This window comes from Mesoplodon mirus (assembly GCF_964341445.2).
Source record: "Mesoplodon mirus genome assembly, chromosome: 16".
In the NCBI taxonomy this organism is placed as follows: domain Eukaryota; kingdom Metazoa; phylum Chordata; class Mammalia; order Artiodactyla; family Ziphiidae; genus Mesoplodon; species Mesoplodon mirus.
The window spans coordinates 2810227-2829528 of record NC_138992.1 but is presented as its reverse complement, the minus strand read 5'-3'; the positions used below and the strand labels follow the sequence as shown (position 1 = coordinate 2829528).

Genomic DNA, 19302 nt, shown 5'->3' with positions numbered 1-19302 from the left:
AGCTCTTTCTTACAACAGACTTCCAATTTAAAAACCCAGAAGGAAGGATAGAAACAGAAACTCACCATTTGGCAAAAATTACAGTAATGAATACTGCAAAAAAGAATCACCAATGATGCTGAGATTAGTGGGTGAAAATACAACGAGAAACAGAGTATATCCACAGTCTCTGTACTTCCCCCGAAGACATTACTTAACTACAAAGGGAAAAATAATAACTTTATAACAGAGAAACCTGGCCACCACCTTACATCAAACGATCCAAGTTAAAACCGCCAGTAAAATGAGTCATAGCATCATCGAAGACTTCCTGCTAAAATGCAGTGAGAAAACCAACATCTTGACTGTGGTGCTCTTCCCAAATGCATAAGCTCAATATAATCATGAAAAAAAAAAAAAAAAAAAACAGACAAACCCAAATTGAGGAACACGGTACAACCAGCCAGTGTTCTTCAAAAGGGTCAAGGTCATCAAGGACAAAGACAACCTGAGGACCTGTCCCAGATTAGAGAAGACCCAAGGCAACAGGACACTGAGACACACAGTGCTCTGATCTGGATCCTGGGCCAGAGGAGGGACAACTGTGAAATTTGATGACGTCTGTAGATTAGTTAATAGTATTGTAACAATGTTAAGTTCCTGGTTTCAGTATCTGGACTATGTTTAAGTAAGATTTTAATATTTAGCGAAGCTGACTGAAGGATACACAGGATTTCTGTGTACTATTTTTGCAACTTTTGATACACATTGAGAATAAAAAGAAATTCTCACGTACCTAAGACTGACTGTTCTGTAGCTGTGATAACAAATAACCACCAGAACGAGTTTTAAACCAGCCTGGTCAATAAACATCAGTTTTGTGTAGCCGCAGACCGGCCAGAAATCTGTTCATCTTTGTGCTGTCAGCGTCTGGTGCAGAAGCATCCAATAAATGTTCAATTAATAAATCAGCAAATTTGGGAGTCCATCCTGTTTTTTAAAGGGGTCACTTCCAAACTTGTCAGAATGTTCCTCTATTTACTCTCTTACTGCTTTAAATCTTCTAAAGGACGCTTGTTGAATTCAGTGTTATCATGAAAGACTAGCTTTTCAAATTAAGGTATAGGCACACGGAATGTCGTTTCAAGATAACATAGAAAACTATCAAAATACAATCTAAAACTTCCTAAGCTATCATTAGTCATTTTCTTTTGTCATCTTTGAAAAGGGAAACCTTTCCTCTACATAAAAGACTTCTTTTTTCCTGCAAAGGTCTGAAAAAAAAAAAAAAATCATCCCTTTGCAGAGCAAGGACCTGCTCAACAGCCGTGAGCAGGAGAACGTGAACCACATCTGATAAGATGAAAAGGACTTTCTTTTTCACTCGCTCTGCAGAAGCCCCACAATTCTCTCTCAAATGCCAAGAGAGCCTCCTCTCAGACCTGGCTCTCAAAAGCCCTGAATCCTACACCAAAAGGACGGGGCCATTTAATATCTGATTAACCTGCTCAGAAGTCAGACCAGTCCATGTAGGTGATTCCAGATAACCAAAATTTAGTTATCAAAATTTAACTAGAATTTAATTATCTAGGTGCAAAACTTTAAAGTTTAAATCTGTTTGGTAGAAATCTCTCAAAACGGCATGGTACCTTTTGCTACACTATAAACTAGGCATGGTGCTGTAATTCAAACTTTTTTGGCTGACTCAAGATCCTAGCAAACACCATCTACCTAACCGAGATCTCCCAGGACCCCGGGGACAGACGAGCAAGCGCCTGCTCCCCGAAAGACTGGGAAGGAAGCAGGGCCCATGCCTGTGCATGCAGCGCAGTGGCCTCGGGCTCTGCCGCAGGACCCGAGGATTCCACACAAGTCCCTGAGGGCCCTGAAGAGGACGGGAGGGGGCAGGGTGCTCTCCCCACGGAGGCTCTAGACAGAGCATCTCCCCCGACCCTTTATGTACATGTTCAATATTGTCTTACCCATCTGATGTGCTCCCAGCAATATTCTTAGGTTTATTTTTCTTTTTACTTTGTAAAAGTATATCACGCTGTATGTCATCTCCCGGGAGTTTTGGTTTTTTAACTGAGGTAAAATTCACATAAAAAGTAACCATTTTAGGGAATTCCCTGGCGGTCCAGTGGTCAAGACTCCACGCTCTCAGTGCCAGAGCCCGGGTTCAATCCCTGCTTGGGGAACTAAGATCCTGCAAGCCGCATGGCGCACCACCCCACCCCCAAAAGTAACCACTTTGATGCGTGCACCTCAATGGTATTGCTATTTAGTGCATTCACACAGTTATCCTCGGACTGCCTTTTGTCACACAGTGGTATTTGTCTAAGATTTATCCACACTGTTGCAAGTCCTGATCATTCATTTTGACTAGTGTAACATTCCACTGTGAATATTCTGCAACTGACTTAACCATCACTGGTTATTCTACGAACATTCTTGGGTCTCAAGCCTAGTAGAGAAATGCAAGAGTGTCTCGAGGACAGAACTTGAAGTGGAACAGCAGGATAGCAGGGTATGTCATGAGGATGCTATGCCATCTTCCCAAATGGTTTTACCAATTTGCATTCTCCCCAGCAGGGCAGGCAAGATCCTGTCAGATCCATAACCTCTCCTGCTATTAATTCTGTCAGACAACTTATTTTTTGCCAACCAGACAGTGTAAGATGGAATCTAATGGCCTAGATTCGTACTTCCCTGAGCACTGAGAAAGATGACGGTGTCTTCCTGTGATTACTAGTCAAACTTGTCTTCTCTTTTATGAACATAGCTCGTCTCATGCCAATTTGAGACTTCATATTGATCAGTAGAATATCTTCTCATATTGATGAGTAGAATATCTTCTCCTAGTTGCAACTTGTTTCTGCACTTTTTTTTTTTTTTGGCCGTACCTCACGGCTTGTGGGATCCTAGTTTCCTGACCAGGGACTGAACCCGCACCCTCAGTAGTGAAAGCACAGAGTCCTAACCACCAGACCACCAGGGAATTACTATTTCTGCAGTTTTGAAAATACATCTTTTGATAAACAGAATGTTTTCACCTCATTAAAGTCAAATTTATTATTCTTGTCTTTCAGAGTGAACGTTTTTGGAGTACTAAGAAGAACTTCCTACTCTAGGGCCAAAGACACATTCAACTATATTTTCCATTAAGCTTTCTCTCTCTCTCTTTTTTTTAAACTTAATCCATCTCAGGTGAATTTCTGTGTATTGTTCAAGGTAGGATCTAATTTTGTTGTTATTCTTCCTACGAGGATAGCCATTTATCAAATCAGCCTTTCCTTTCCCCAATGACACGTCATGACATCTCTGTAAGGCCATCCTGCCTGAGACAGTTACGACCAAATGTGTGTGCTGCAGCTGCTTACCGAGGTCTTAGAAGAACTGAAGACTCCATTAAACAAGTTTAGATCTCAGGTTTATTTAACAATATGAAAAGATACTATAGCAGATACTGCAAAAAAGAAAAATCTATGTTCAAAAACCCCACAGGAATGGAAACTAATATCCAATTATTCTGATGAATCTTGGCACTTTCATTTGAATATTAACACCCTACTTCTCAGAACTAAAGCCAGAGCTGCAGTTACCCTCACGTGTCCACCCATGGACTGAGAGAGGAGGTCTCAATGTTCTGTTTCTTCTTTTTTCAATTTTTTAAATTTTTAATGGAGTACAGTTGAGTTACAGTGTTGTGTTAGTTTCAGGTGTACAGCAAATTGTCAATGTTCTGTTTCTTGTAGTCACATACCTAACACAGGAATAAAGAAAGAGCTGGTGCATGGACCCAGTTTCTACTCTGCCACCCATTTAAGCTGTGTGACAACGGGCAGGTTATCAAGCCTCTCAGGCAATGTCTGACACACAGCAAGAAGCGTGTTAATATGAAGATTGTTACTAACATAAACTAGTCCTGTTCAGTTCCTAGTTGATAATTTCATTATCACTGATTCAACTTCCACTTAAAATATTTTTTACTGGGTGCCTACTCTATACCTGGCACGCCCAGAACCGAGCAGTGAATACAACGGAGTCCCTGAGGGAGAGAGACTGTACCAGGCGGGCAGTGGGCTCTGTAGACAGAAAGGCTGGAAAAGGCCCTGGGGAGGAGGTGACAGTGGAGCACCTGCCCTAACGAAGGGAGGTCCAAGCCAAGCCGGAAATGGCAGACGAGTACACACAGCAGTTGAGCATCAAGTTCAAAGGCACCAGGAACAATCCGCTTGGTTTGTTCAAGAGCCAGTAAGAGCACCAGTGTGGCCAAGGTCAAGCAAGTGAAAAGTTGGGAAAGATAAAGGCAAAAAGAGAAGTGAGATGAAGGGTTACTGTATTCAACAAGCAAGAAGGCTGGCAACAGAGAAGAGACCATCACATGAGACCCCACGCTGAGTATCTAAGAAAACAGAAAACTAACATTTCAAAGGGACCAGAGTCGCTCAAATGGAGGAAGGGGAGGAGCAGCAGACGGAGACGAGGACCAAGAAGGAATCACAACTCAGAGTGGGCTCCAGGGGTGGCGGGGGCTCCCGGGAGCTCCTGAGCGGGGACGACCTACACATGTCCTCGGGTGTTTACAGTTGAAAAGATTTGTTAGCAAATTCGGTGAGCTCTACCTTGAACATATCTCAGTACAGCTGCTTCTCATTCCAAGTACTACTCCCCACAGCCATCGTCTTCTGTGACTTTTTCTGGGGTTACTGCAATAACCTGTCCATTGGTTTCCTGCGTTTATCCAATAAAGAGTGAATTTAATGCCAAAGGCAGGTCTAAGGTGGGCAGAAAGAGGAAAAGAGGTCACTGGAGCAGCCCCAAACGTCAAGGCTAAGCAGGAGAAGACAGACCGTGATGGTCACTAAAAGAGGAGGAAAACCTTCACCCGGGGCTTCCCTGGTGGTGCAGTGGTTGAGCGTCCGCCTGCCAATGCAGGGTACACGGGTTCGTGCCCCGGTCCGGGAGGATCCCACATGACGCGGAGCGGCTGGGCCCGTGAGCCATGGCCGCTGAGCCTGCGCGTCCGGAGCCTGTGCTCCGCAACGGGAGAGGCCACAGCAGTGAGAGGCCCGCGTACCGCAAAAAAAAAAAAAAAAAAAAACCTTCACCAGAAGAGTCTGGTATACAGGAGGCTAAATGAAGGAAGGACACTCAGTATCCACAGGGGAATTGTTCCAGGATGCCCCACAGACACCCAAATCCTCGTATGCTCACGTAAACTGGCACAGTCTGCGTATGTAAGAAGCACACACCCTCTTGTATACTTGAAAGCATCTCTAGATTACTTATAATAGTACCTTATACAATGTAAGTGCTATGTAAATAGATGCTGGCACAGCAAGTTCAAGTTTTGCTTTTTGGAACTTTCTGGAATCCCCCCCCCACCCAGAAGTTTGTATCGGCAGTTGGTTGAATCCATGGCTGTGGAACCAGGGGACCTGCAGATGCTGAGGGCCAGCTGTATTTAGACAGAAGGAAGTGACTGTGGCCGTGAGCTACTGCAGAGAGTGGACTGGACGGCGAAGGGACAGGCCCTCGGCAGGCTGGGCCTTTTCCTTTGAACCATAAATTAGTATTATTATTTTTAATAAATTTATTTATTTTATTATTTTATTTTATTTATTTATTGTTTCTGGCTGCGTTGGGTCTTCGTTGCTGCGCGTGGGCTTTTCTCTGGTTGCGGCAAGCGGGGGCTACTCTTCATTGCGGCGCGCGGGTTTCTCATTGTGGTGGCTTCTCTTGTTGCAGAGCACAGGCTCCATGTGCGCAGGCTCAGCAGTTGTGGCATGTGGGATCAGTAGTTGTGGCTCACGGGCTCTAGAGCACAGGCTCAGTAGTTGCAGCACACGGGCTTAGCTGCTCCGCGGCATGTGGGATCTTCCCGGACCAGGGCTCGAACCCGTGTCCCCTGCACTGGCAGGCGGATTCTCAACCACTGCACCACCAGGGAAGCCCGAACCGTAAATTATGTAGAGATGTGTTTTTAAATTGCTCAATATACTGTTGCGTGCAGGATCCTATATTTCTACATTAGAAAAAATAGTTAGATACATAATTTTAAAACTAGTGTTTACTTACTATTGTTTGCACTCTTCCTTTTAATTATTAGGAGAGGTAAGTTTTATTCCTTTAATACTAGTTTTGCTTTATACATTTTGAGGAATGTCTAGGAATTTACAAGTTTAAGAGTTATATCTATTTCTATACTTATTAAATTCTTGGTGAAATGAGCCTTTTATTGCTATGTAGTTGCCCTCTACATCCATAATAATGCTTGTTTGCCTGAAAATTTTTTGCACAGGATACTACTAGCATAATACTCATCTTTTTTTTTTCCTGGTTATTATTTGTCTGGTATACTTGTACTCATGTTTTATGTGAGAGTTATTCAAATTGAAAATCAGGACTTATTAGTAGGTAGGAAAATTTTTTTACTATTTATTTATTAATTTATTTTACTTAAGTAGAACAAAACAGAATGACATTGAAGAGAAAACCCTTAGACTTTAGTGTAAATAATAAGGCTGAGTATGTTCTGTGAAATATGTAGGTCCGTTATTTACAAATAGCTCTGAGATACACAAACAGATATACGTGCACTAAATCTCAAGGCAAAACACATTTCTTCCTGTAAGTCAAAGAAAAATGTTTGAACATCACTGTTTTGGATACAGCCTATAAACAGCAGAGAGCTAGAATTTACTTTTTTTTTTTTTTTTTAGATGTTGGGGGTAGGAGTTTATTAATTAATTAACTAATTAATTATTTTTGCTGTGTTGGGTCTTTGTTTCTGTGCGAGGGCTTTTTCTAGTTGTGGCAAGTGGGGGCCACTCTTCATCGCAGTGTGCGGGCCTCTCACTATCACGGCCTCTCTTGTTGCGGAGCACAGGCTCCAGACGCACAGGCTCAGTAGTTGTGGCTCACGGGCCTAGTTGCTCTGCGGCATGTGGGATCTTCCCAGACCAGGGCTCGAACCCGTGTCCCCTGCATTAGCAGGCAGATTCTCAACCACTGCGCCACCAGGGAAGCCCCAGAATTTACTTTTTAATCACACTCTAATAACCTCTGACCATTCACCGTTAGTATACCTGCACCTTATTCGTGATTTCTATTTATCCTTTTTCCCATGCCTTTTCTCTATCTCTTTCCTTCTTTTTGATCCCTACGTTTCTCTAATACCTACTTACCCAACTACGGTTTAAGTTATATTTCTAATGCTTGAGCTTTTATCCTCATATTTAAGTTATATTTCTAATGTTTGAGCTGTTACCCTCGTATTTAGCCGATATCTGTTCTTGAGGGAATTTAACTGTGCAAACAAGTACAGGCTGCCAGTTATATTTTCCCACCACTTTGAACGTATAATCCCTCCATTGTCTTGGCATCAATCATGCTGTAAGAAGTCTGAATTTTTCTCTGCTTGCTTTTAACATCCTCTTTTTCTTTTGTACAACACTATTTTACTATAATTTGCCGAAGTATGCATTTAGTTTTATTCGCCCTGTTTGAGATACTTGTTAATCCTGCATTTAAGGATGCACGTCACTCACTGATTCTAGAAAGTTTTCAGCTATTTTCTCTTCAGATTATTTCCTCTTCCTCATTCTTTTTATTCTCTTCTTCAGAGTTCCTGTTAGAAAAGGGTTGAGCTTCTCATTCTCCATGTTACATAAACCTGCTTTCATAATTTCCATCTGTTCATCTCTGTGCTACGTTTTGGGCAAATTTTCTCAGATCCACCTTCTTGTTTACGAAGTTTTCAGCTATGTCTAACCTGCTGCTTTATCTATCCATTGATTTCCAGAACTTCTGTTTTGTTCTTTTTCAAATCTGCTTGGTTATTTAACAGCGTCCTGTTCCCCAATGACACTTTAGAACAATCTGTATTAACCCTCACACTCTGGACGATACCACACATGTATCAATGGTATCTCTGATCACATTTTCTTCTCTCATCGCCTCTACCAACGATCCATGCACCTTCACTCATCTTATAAGCCTAGCTACACTCTCAGAGTTTTGAAGATCACATTATTCCCACTGAGACAGGCATGCTGATTTTAAAAACCCATATACCATAAAGTCAGATCGCTAAATCCAAATCAAAACTGCGTCACAAACTATCTATGTGAATGCAGCTTAAATCAATTTTGTTGTGCCTCTGTTTTCATCTGTAAAATAAGGATAACAAGTCTTTACCTCCTAGGGTTTGGGTAAATGAAATATACAGTTTACAAATTACAAATACATAAATCATAAATAGCACATAGCTGGCACAGTGCCTGGCTTCTAACAGCCACTCGATGGTGACAATACATCAATGTCATCATCTTCATCAGTATTAGCAGTAGCATCTTCATCACCCTTCATTTGAAGAGGGTCAGCCAAATCTTCCTTACTTTTGAAGATCCAGGCTCCACTAAAAAAAATAGCTTACTCAATTTTACTTGAAATTGGGTAAAATAAGTTGGCTTAAAAGAACAAAAGCAAAGCTTGTATACATAGGGATCTACATTCAACACTTTACTGAGCACTAAAACTGTTGCTATAATGAAGGCTGCCTCTGACATGTCTGCATGAATTCAGAAGGTAACAAAGTTGTGTTGATTAAAAATACCTAGAGGTATTTTCAAGTAACTTTTAGATATTCTTAGTTTTTAAACACTTATTTAATTAATTGACCAAATAGATGGAAGTCAAATCTTTGCTAGCCAGTGATGAAAAGCAACCAAACTATATTCTCGGGGACTATTTTGTTAGCTCGGTTCCAGCTATTTGATAAATTTGAAAATACAACTATATTTCTTTGATAAACCATAACTGGGTCAAGATTTTATTCGACTAAAGATTTACTCACCTAAGCATGTTTGTTTTTTTTAATCTTTCTCATCTTCTCAGCTTAGATCCTTGAACTGAAAGTTACTGACATTTGCATGCTCTCTTCACTCTACAATGATCTTTACTTCTGCAGCATTATCTATAAAAACGGGAACCACTGTGGAAGAACCCCGTTCTATAAGTTATACTTCTCTCAAACGTGTTTTTAGATGTATAATTTCCTACAAACATCTTAGTTTACTTAAACGTGAAAAAAATTATTAGGAGAGAACCAGGAAAAGGACAATCTATAGGGAATTCTTTTAACTGACCTTGAATGGTTTTAGTTTCATTAAGGTCAGTAGGACTCACTAAGAGATTACTTCCTAATTTCAGTGTTATGTGTGAACATCCAAGAGGCACTGACTCTCTTGGTGGGCTGTGGATTACTGTACTGGGCACCATAAAGCGAGCTCTGCAGCCCATTAATAAGGTAACTGGGTGTGGTCTCCCCCAGGCACAGGGAGTTCTGCTGCACGAAAAGGTGCCAGCAGAACAGGAAGTAAAAGGACTAGGACTCGAGTCCTCCTCAGAGCAGAGGCTGGACAGAGCAGCACTGACAAGAGAAGTGTGAGGAGCGAAAGGTCGTCACAAAAGCATGAGATCAGTCAGACGGCTCAGCGAGTCCAGGTCAGCGGTGCCCCAAGACAGACCACACGGAAGTGCAGAAGAGATCACTGGTTAATAACTACCGGCCAACTCTATTTACACAGGAGTCCCAATGACAATCAGTGTGAAAATTAAGCACAGATAATCATCCTCTTGTGCGTGTCTCTAATATGCAAAGCAAATCAAGTCCGAGCCACCCCCAAGTAGGTTTGCAGTCTTACTTCCACTCCTCTGGCGGGCGTGCAAGCTCATACTTCTCCCTCACACTGGAGACGCCCACATCCAAATGGAGCCAGTGCACCTCCTCTGACCGCAGGTGACTGAGGCGGAATCCATAGCAGGCCACGTGCTTTACTTTGTGACTGTCCACTATCTTCTGAATGATGCCCTAAAACATACCCCCCACAAAAACGACTGTTATAAACAAAAAACTGCATGCTAAAAATTAATGCAATGTTCATTTCTTTCAGTTAATTATCAGAAATCTTTGGTAAAAGAGTATCAATTTAAATAAATCACTTAATTTTACTTAGAAATCTTTTTTCACAAAAAGTATTTTTATGAACAAAGAAAAGTATTTTAAAAACCACAGAAAGAGGCACTTCCCCTTTCTTTATTGATTTCTGCAGCTCCACCTCTGCGTCACCCCAACTCATCAGAGCACACGGCCACACCTCAGGTGGCTTCCTAAGAATGAGACCTGTGGAAGGTTATACTTTCTGAACCAACGATATTGTTGAGAACAGGCTGCAACCTTAATATCATTTCTTAAAAACACAAATTTAGGAACATATAATTAAGGCCACGTTTCTGATAGTACTGATGACATATGAAAAGCTACTTAAAGTTAGGCCTAGCCACCTGCTCTTTGCTCTCTATAAGTTAACATGCAGCAATTCACAATAGCCCCCAACCTAACTTTTCTAACACGTGTGCCCCATGAGTTCAGAGGAGATGAAGGTGTCCTTTGAAGGAGAGCATCAGGGAAGGCTCCCTAGAGAAGGCAGCGTTTACCCTGGGGCTGTGGGAAAGAAAGTGTTATTAGAACTGATCCTTGCCCTGTGCCCACACAGATGTGTAAGTCGTGCGTCTATGTTTGTAAATGGGTAGCACACGTGGAAGACACCTTCAGAATACGATGGAGACCATCTGCCACCCTTACGTGAGCAGGTGCTAATCACCATCCATTGCAATCTTCTCAATATTTTAGGACATTAGTAAGGTTTTTTTTTAATGATTCTGAGATTAACATGAAAATGTCTATCATGGAAAATCAGAACTATCTACTAGAGAAAAACATCATTGGTTTTTAAAGACTAGCAATTAACTGAAGCTAACATAAAACTTATAATGTAAGACAAATCTTAAAAGTTCTGCACACACTAGTATTTATTATGGCACAATGCTGTTGATCATACAATTAAGGATGTCCCCAGCCCTACCCATAAGAACAGATAAATAACAACATGTACTATATTCAAAAACTGTCAAGGACCCAGCGAGTCCACACCAGGGGCAGGACGTGTGCCGCACTCCTGTACCTGCACGTGCCAACCACCCTTCCTGACTCCTCATTCCCCAGGACAAGGCTGTGCATCGAGCCCAGGAGAGCGGCAGAGGAAGGATGGAGGGAGGGAGCAAATGTGGCACCAGAGAGAAAGCATGAACAAGAACCCGGCTGGAAGAGCTGACAACAGCTTCAGGAACAAGATGAACTCTTACTGGGACAGGAGGCATGTCTGCAGCCTACAGAACTCGGGGGCGGGGTGGGGGATTGGGGTGGTACCTGGAATGAGCATAAAACGTCTTTTCTGGCTTCTGGATTCAAGCCCTGAATTTCTGACAGTGCAGGCTGAACACCACCCAAGGGCATCCTGCCAGGGGATGGTGGGAGCCCAGATCCAGCCCCAAGCTCGCCTGCAAATCTTGTGCTCTGAGGTGCGGGATCTGCCTACAGGAAGGGCCATCTTTTTCTGCTCATTCTCTGAAAGGCGACTTGTGCAGCTTTCTCCTTGCCAACATCCACATCCCTGAGCTGCAAAGGACAGGCGCTGGCGCCTCTTTCAAACTCCCACAACAGCGCCTTTGTCTCTCGCCCCCGGCTCTGCCAGCTCACTCCCGAGAGCACACAGGCCCCAGTCACCCTGCTCATCTCCCCTCGATTCCACATCACCCCCAGATCTTTGTGTCTTGGTCTGTCTACCCCTCCAGGCCCAGATGTAGAGTGTCAGGCCGGGCACAACCATTCCTTATACGTGTATTTGCCATCAACACCCCGGGAGAAACCCCATCTTCGCTGGGTGCCTGCCCTGATGACCCCTCGCACAGCACAGGTGACCCTCATGTCCTCTGACTCACGGGCACACACAGGAGCCCACCTGCAGAGAAGCAGTATCAATTAGAGGGGCTTAGTCCAAACACATGGTGATGATTAGGGGGAAGGCAGGTTCCTAGTCTTGAAGTCTTGTGCAGTGGACAGAATTTTGGTCAGTTCACCTGATCGCACTCTGCCAGCAGATGCCGGACTAACTCAAGTCTGGGTTTGCGCAACCTGATCCCCAAACTGTAGGAACTGGTACCCAAACCAGGGTGCCATTTCACTCTCCACCGAGCAGTTAAGCAATAAACACAGGCACTCCCTTTGATTTCACGTCTTGCTTTTCCATGATGCGTCCATACGGAGTTCGGTCCCAGTCTCCTTCTCTAATACTCTCATAAAGGCCACTTCGGACTTAGTCTGGATAGCAGCCACGGTTATGAGTGGACAAGGTGCTTAAATATTTGATGCTAAATGTACATAAGTACTCAGTAAAAAGTACTGATAATTTTGAGAACCAACTATTCGGTTCTGAATAACTGAACAAATAACTTTGAGAACTAAATGTTTAGTGAGAGATGCAAACTCAATGCTACCATATGGAAACATGACCATTTCCATATAACACACACACACACACACACACACATTAGTGTATGTGTATATTATTTCCGAAATATGTACATTTAGAAAAGGGACTGTCTCTAGGGAGCTAAGAGGACATGGGTTCATAATATGCCACTGATGGTATCCAAATTAAATTTAAATGTCTCATCCTGGATTTAAAGGCTCATGACAATCTAGTCCTACAATACACAAAGCAACACTTAGCTACTCTGAAAACTCCTTTTATTCATTTATATCACAGCCCAGGCCTTAGAAATATACACTTTTCCTGATTCAATTCTCACGTTAGATATTCACAGTAAAGGATTCTTCTCAAACTTGGAAATAAAAGAAGCCAGTGTCTGCATCGTGCTTGTATGTTCATCGGGAACATTTTACTACTGGGAGATAGTTATTTTCTTTTTCGTTTCCTTGTTTTGGGGGAAAGGGAGGTGGAAATGCAAGTAATCCTGCCAGGAGCATCCTTCTAGCTGTCGTCATACATATGTACAGGCACTGCTTAGAAACAGACGTGCTGGGTCAAGAGCTACTTAAAATATGACATTTTGGTAAGTACAGCCAAACTGTGCACCAACAGAACTATACCGATTACACTTGACACATAATGTGACAGACTGTCCCTCATCTCATACCACTGATGGGTGAAATCAATCTTAAAACGTTTATCAATGCGATGGACCAAACCGGGGGAGGGGGCAGCGGTTGCTGTTATAACTTACGTTTCCCTGATTGCTGACTAGTGAGACGAGGCTGTAATTGTGTTTGTTTCTGAAAGTTCTTGTTATGACTTTGCTTGGTTCAACCTGGCCACTTATCTTTTAGACAGCGCTTTGAAAAGAAGTGACCTTCTCCCCGGTGGAGAGCGCTCACACGGCCGCGTCCTTCACACCCGTTCACTCGTGAACGTGCACCCCTCAGCTGTTCAGCAACCACCGAAGGGCCCGCTGCACGCCTGTTGCTAGCGACCCAATGACGATGAGGTGCGATCGTGACCCTGAGGAGTCTCAGAGCTGAGCAGGAGGAGGACGTGATAATGAATGCATGCAGGAGAGTAAGTCATCTGTGCGGAAGGTAAGGCAGGGGACAGGATGACAATGGACATTTCATAGTGTTATCCATCTCCTCACAGGCAGTTTGCAACACTTCCCCATTTATCCCAAGAGGAGGTATCTGAGGTCACATGTATTGTTCTTAACACTGTTCATCTCTTTACTTCCTCCTAAGAACTGATTTGTCTTTTATCCTGTGCAGGGGTCATTCTTCTCAGTGTGCTCTCTTTCAGATACTCTTTATTTTTAGGAATCAGTGGGTTCCTACCGTTCTTCTCTGATCGCACCTGTAGAGGCAGGAGCCTAGCATCGTTCAGTTACCAGAACAAGATGCGGAAATCCAGTCCTGCTCTCCAACCGCCAGGGCACCATCTCCTGCTCTTGGTTCAGCAGCAGACGAGGGGCCCTCCTAACAGTCCTCAAGACAAAGCAGGCACTTTTGTCTCGACAATCTACAGTCACTCTTAGTGTCTCATTGCTACTGTAACAAATGACTACAAACTTAGGGGCTCAGAATAACACAAATGTGTGACTTTCCAGTTGTGTAGATCACAAGTCTGAAATGGGTATCACTGGGCTAAAACAAAGGCATCATCAAGGGTGTGCTGCTTGCTGGAAGCTCAGGGTGGGTAACAAGGAGCCAGCCTTGTGGGCCACGGGGGGAATGAATGTGGCTTTTCTCTGAGAGAAATGGGGAGCTACTGGGGTTTTGAGCAAATTACTGATTAGAAGACCAGCATGTTAGAGAAACGGTCCAGGAAGCAGAACGTAAAAGTGGGTGACCGGTAGGATGGAAGGTCACAGGGCAAGACGGGGAGAGGAATAGGCTAGGGGCTCCTGAAGGACTTGAATATTCACTCCAAATAGAGAGGAAAGCACTGGAAGGTTCCGAGTGGAAGAGTGATGTGCTCTGGCTCTCATGTTAACAGGACCGTTCTGGCTGCTGGGTTGTGATGTCAGTTAGGAGACCACGTGGCTCCGAGAAAGGTGTGCAGTTGAGGTCCAAGGAGGTGGGGGATTCCAGGTACACTCTGAGGACAACGTGGACAGGATTAGCTAATGCACTGGATGCAGAGTATAAGCAAAAGGAGTAAAAGATGATGCCAAGGGCCCTACTTAACTAAAAGAAGGGGAAAACCTTCCTCTGAAGCGCTGATGGTTCTTTTGGAGAAAGAAAGGCAAAGACAGAGAAGAGAGGGACAGATGCAGCTGGGCGGCATTAGGTCTTAAACTGAAAATGAAACAAGTCAGAATGGGGTACAGTTGTGGACTAGGCAGAGCATGGGATGAAACCACGGCCACGGCTTTAAGAGCCTCTGAAGACGTCCGAGGCCAGCAAGGGAGCCAGCCTCTCGCACCCCACTACAGTGCTTCCCTCTGGGTCCACACTTCTTCATGCTCTGTGATGTCATCTAGCTGTGTTTTCAAAGAGAGCCTATGATATGAACTTCCTACCTCCTTATTTCTCTACAGATACCTTCACTTCATGTTTTTGTGGTTGATAATGTACTTGGTATAGACTCCAGAAGTACAAGCTGTTCCCCAGAGCCTCTGAGGACACTGCTCCAATGTTATCCTGCAACCAGCATCGCAGATTAACGTCTGATGTAAATGTTCTTTTTCCTAAGTAGGAGACTTCTCTGGTAGAATCTGGATCTTCTCTGTACCCTTAGTATTCTGAAGTGTCACTACCATGTTTCTAGATGACAAATCTTATTCAGTATTGTGCACCACGGGTTAATCTTGGCTCTTCTGCACTGACCCCACACTTATCTCCAGAGCTGCCTGAAGCATGGTACTGACACTCAGCTATGGCCAAGATAAGTGATGTTTGCGACCATGGGCTACTGGTTATTTGGGGCAGGACACAACTAGCCTGCACCACTGTTTAGTAATCATAACTGGATTTCCAACTTGCACCTGATTTGGGTGGCACTTGGGCAGTTACACAGGGCAAGGCTGGTTACGGAGATGGAACGTGCCTCTGTGCCCATCTCACAGATCCCACCACAAGGAGGCCTTAGCCCTCCTCACACCTGGGTGCTGCACACATGCCGGCGATGGCTGGGAGCATCCAAGGCCACGAGGCCTGTGCCTGAGATGTCCGAAGCCCTTCGAGGAGCACCGCGTTCCTACCGCTGCTGTATATACTCTACCTACTCCCCGGGAAGTCCTGTGAATCCTTCCAGCATCCTCTATACAATTAATGTGTAATTAGCACAAATATGTAATAGGAGTGAAATCTATTAAAGCATGAGAAATAAAACCTCTGTAACGAATTATAACAAGAATCCAGACTTTTCCTGGTGAAAATAAACCTTTCAACTCCTCCAAAGGTCTGGTTCTTCTGAGTCAAGCAGTCTCTCAGATAATTACTTTCTATAGAGCCCAGCTGTCCAGCAGAAATATAATGCAAGCTACATATGTTGTTTTAAAATTTCTAGCAGTCACTTTAAAAAAGTGTAAAAAGAAACAGGTGAATTCAATTTTAATGATATATTTTCTTTAACCTAGCATGTCAAGAACAAAATTATAACAAATTACTGATGAGATTTTACATTCTTTTTCATACTAAATCTCTGAAATCCAGTTGTATTTTTACACTTACAAAACATCAATTCAGACTAGCTACATTCAAGTATTCAGCAGTTGCACACAGCTACCACATCGGGCAGTGCAGCAACAGAGTCTGAGACTCAATCTAATTATTCATCAACTCGGGATAACAATAAACTACCTCCTTTCAGAAAATGGTTGATTTTTAGATCCATCCATTAATTAATTTACATGAAAATACTGCATTTTCAAATGTTACAGCAGTAGAAGGAAGTGGGTTATGAATAATACCCACCTGCCATCACAGTGGCCCAGTACTATGTTGATTTCAGGCTATTCCAGGAGAGGGCTGGGGTCAAGCAATGCCAATAGAGGTTTCTCTGCCTCATGTTGAAAAATCAATCATCAACTGCTAAGACTTGCTAAATTTCAAACATTTATCAATTACTGTGAAATAAAACAACTTGCTCTTTGGCCACACAGATTTGCTCATATTGATCTTCATAAAAGTTTAACAAATAGGTTCTCATAACTTATGTATTTGTATCTGGTTTAAATTTTTCTTCACAGTATGAACGTTCTGATGTCTGGTAAGATTTTAACATTGGCTAAAGGCGGACATGTGTCAGTGATCACTGGTTCTCTTCGTGGTATGATTCCTCTCCTGTGCAGTACCTATGATGCTAAAACCGTGGCACATCTGTCACGGAGTCCTTCCCAGGTGAAATTTCTGATATAATAAATTCTGAACATTTGCTAATGTCTTGTCAAATTCATAGTCTTTGAAAGGCTCCCCTCCTGCACAAATGCTCTGAAGTTTATTGAGGCTGATGCAATGGTTTAAAGAACTTCCTCTCTCACTGTATCCGAAATTTATAAAAACTAGAACATACCCTAACAGCCTTCCCATAAACGTTACCTTTACAAGGTTTCTCTCCAGTGACTGTGTTTATAAGGTTAAATATAAAACAGAACTATAGAAAAACTAGAAAAAGCCAGCAAGCTTCATGGAAAGCTTGTAAAAAGAGACTATATTTCAAGTATAGCACGTGGATAGATACTAACACATGTTTCAATCCTGAGTGAATGATTCTCCTTTTAATAATTAGTCCATTTGAATAGTCAGTATTACAGTATCACAGAGGTAACAGAATATTATATATAATGCATATGTAATATGTAGCCTTAAATCTAAATTCTACCAATCCCTTTATTGTGCTTAAAAACAGTTAAGGCATATAAGTCAAAGAATACAAATTACTTTGTTTCTTTATTACTGAAAGCAGGGGAGATACATCTGATGGTCCTACTCGCTGGACACTTGTCCTCCTTAAAGATGAATAGGGACTAAGTGAAAGAGCAGGAAGGAGGAGGGGTTTCTTCAACACTTGATCAAAGTAAACATCCTGAAAATTTACACTCTGATCTCAGTTTTCTGAGATCATGGTGCTCACTCCTCACGCTCAGCAACCTCTGCCTACACTGTGCTCCCCTCACAATTCTTTACCGCCCACTCTCATCAGCACCCAGAGGAAAGTGTGTCCAGCCACCTCTCACAGTCACACGGAGTGACTCCCCTGCCGGCCCTCGTCATCTGCAACACCCCGGGAAGCACTGCCTGCACCGCACTGCAATTAGGGCCATGGGCATCTCGCCCGCAACAGACTGGAAGCTGTATGACCAGGACCTTTAATATCCCCAGAAACTTGCCAAGTGTCTGGTATACAGAAGATATACATATACATTTTTTAAGAATCTATCCTACCTGGAGTCATGCAAATCCCTTCAAAATTACACTTTCTAGAAAATAATTTATTTCAACAGTATTAGAGGCTATTTTAATTCCTCTGTTTCCTTGTATACTTCAAAGAATTTTTTTAAAAACAGGAGAGAAAAACAAGTCAATGGCATTATATGAATAATATGATGCAGTTACTATTTTTCTAAGAAATTTTACATAAATTAAAACTCTGGTCCGTCACATATTAACTCAATAAATACTATAGAGAAAAGTTAACATCTCTGAAATATGGGAATAAAAGTTATTACTCCGCCTTTTTTTGGTATGTGCCATTACCATTTACCCTACCTATACACTGAGGACATGTCCTGGGAAAATGTACTCACCCTGACGTCAGTAGCATCTCCATGCCGGATGATACTGGCCCAGGTGGTTGGCTCACTGTTGCTTTCAAAATAATGAAAGACCTTCAACACTCGCTCCATGGCCCCAGGGGAACGTTCCACACCGGTACCCAGGTGAGTCTTGGTACTTGAATTCGGTGTGTGATTCAAGTTTGGGTCAAGGTAAGCAGCTGCCATTATTTTGCTAGATGCTAGGTATCTGTCATATTCTGTAAAAGGAAAAAATTTTTTTCAGTGTACAATATTTGAAATCTACTGATTAAAATGTGTTTTGTTGATACTGACATAACAACGCTGTTCTTTATTCTCTCCCTATTTTGTTATATGCAGAAGTTGAGCCTGAGGAGAACTGGGACCTAATCTACCAAGATAATCACTGTATTCCATCCCCCACCCCCTGCCACCCCCAGACCCAGAGCAGTACCTGATTCATAGTAGAATAATAAATATTGGTTAAACGAATTATTAGAAGGCCAGGAACCCTATCTCAGCTCCATCAAAAATCACTGTGTTATCTGTAAACAACATAACACCACTCTCCTTTTAAATCACAGCCTTTAAATTTGTGAGAAAATCTCACTGGAGAGCCAAATATGTTAATTTTGCTGCCTACTTTTGAAAACTTTTATGTGAAATACAAGTTCTTTCTTCATACACTGAAAATTCAGTCACAACTGAAAACAAAACAAAACCAAAAAGCACATATGACTAAGTTTTTAAACATGTGACAGGGGACTCCCCTGGTGGCTCTATGGTTAAGAATCCACCTGCCAATGCAGGGGACACAGGTTCGCGCCTTGGTCCAGGAAGATCCCACATGCCGCGGAGCAACTAAGCCCATGCGCCACAACTACTGAGCCTGCAGTCTAGAGCCCGCGAGCCACAACTACTGAAGCCTGCGCGCCTAGAGCCCGTGCTCCGCAACAAGAGAAGCTACAGCAAGGAAAAGCCCGTTCACTGCAATGAAGAGTTAGCCCCACTTGCCGCAATTAGAGAAAGCCCACGCGCAGCAACAAAGACCCAACGCAGCCAAAAATAAATAGATGAATAAATAAATTTATTTAAAGTAAATAAATAAATACATAAAGTGTGATAGGAGGACGTCCGAGAAGGAACAGGTCCTCAACAGCCGCCTTTCCC

General features: G+C 42.8%; 1 protein-coding gene across 6 annotated transcripts in view; it reads right to left on the bottom strand.

Moving 5' to 3' along the window:
• PTK2 (protein tyrosine kinase 2) overlaps positions 1–19302 on the bottom strand; it is a 250919-nt gene that overhangs the window by 148044 nt on the left and 83573 nt on the right. For 5 of the 6 annotated variants that reach the window (XM_082601577.1, XM_082601574.1, XM_082601573.1 and 2 more), the window contains 2 exons: positions 18145–18371; positions 9690–9856 (listed from right to left, as the gene is read on the bottom strand). In XM_082601577.1, the coding sequence (XP_082457703.1) occupies positions 9690–9856; positions 18145–18339 (362 nt within the window). In that variant the 5' untranslated portion in view covers positions 18340–18371. Of the gene's footprint in view, positions 1–9689; positions 9857–18144; positions 18372–19302 lie in introns of those variants that run through there. The other variant, XM_082601576.1, reaches the window with a different exon arrangement.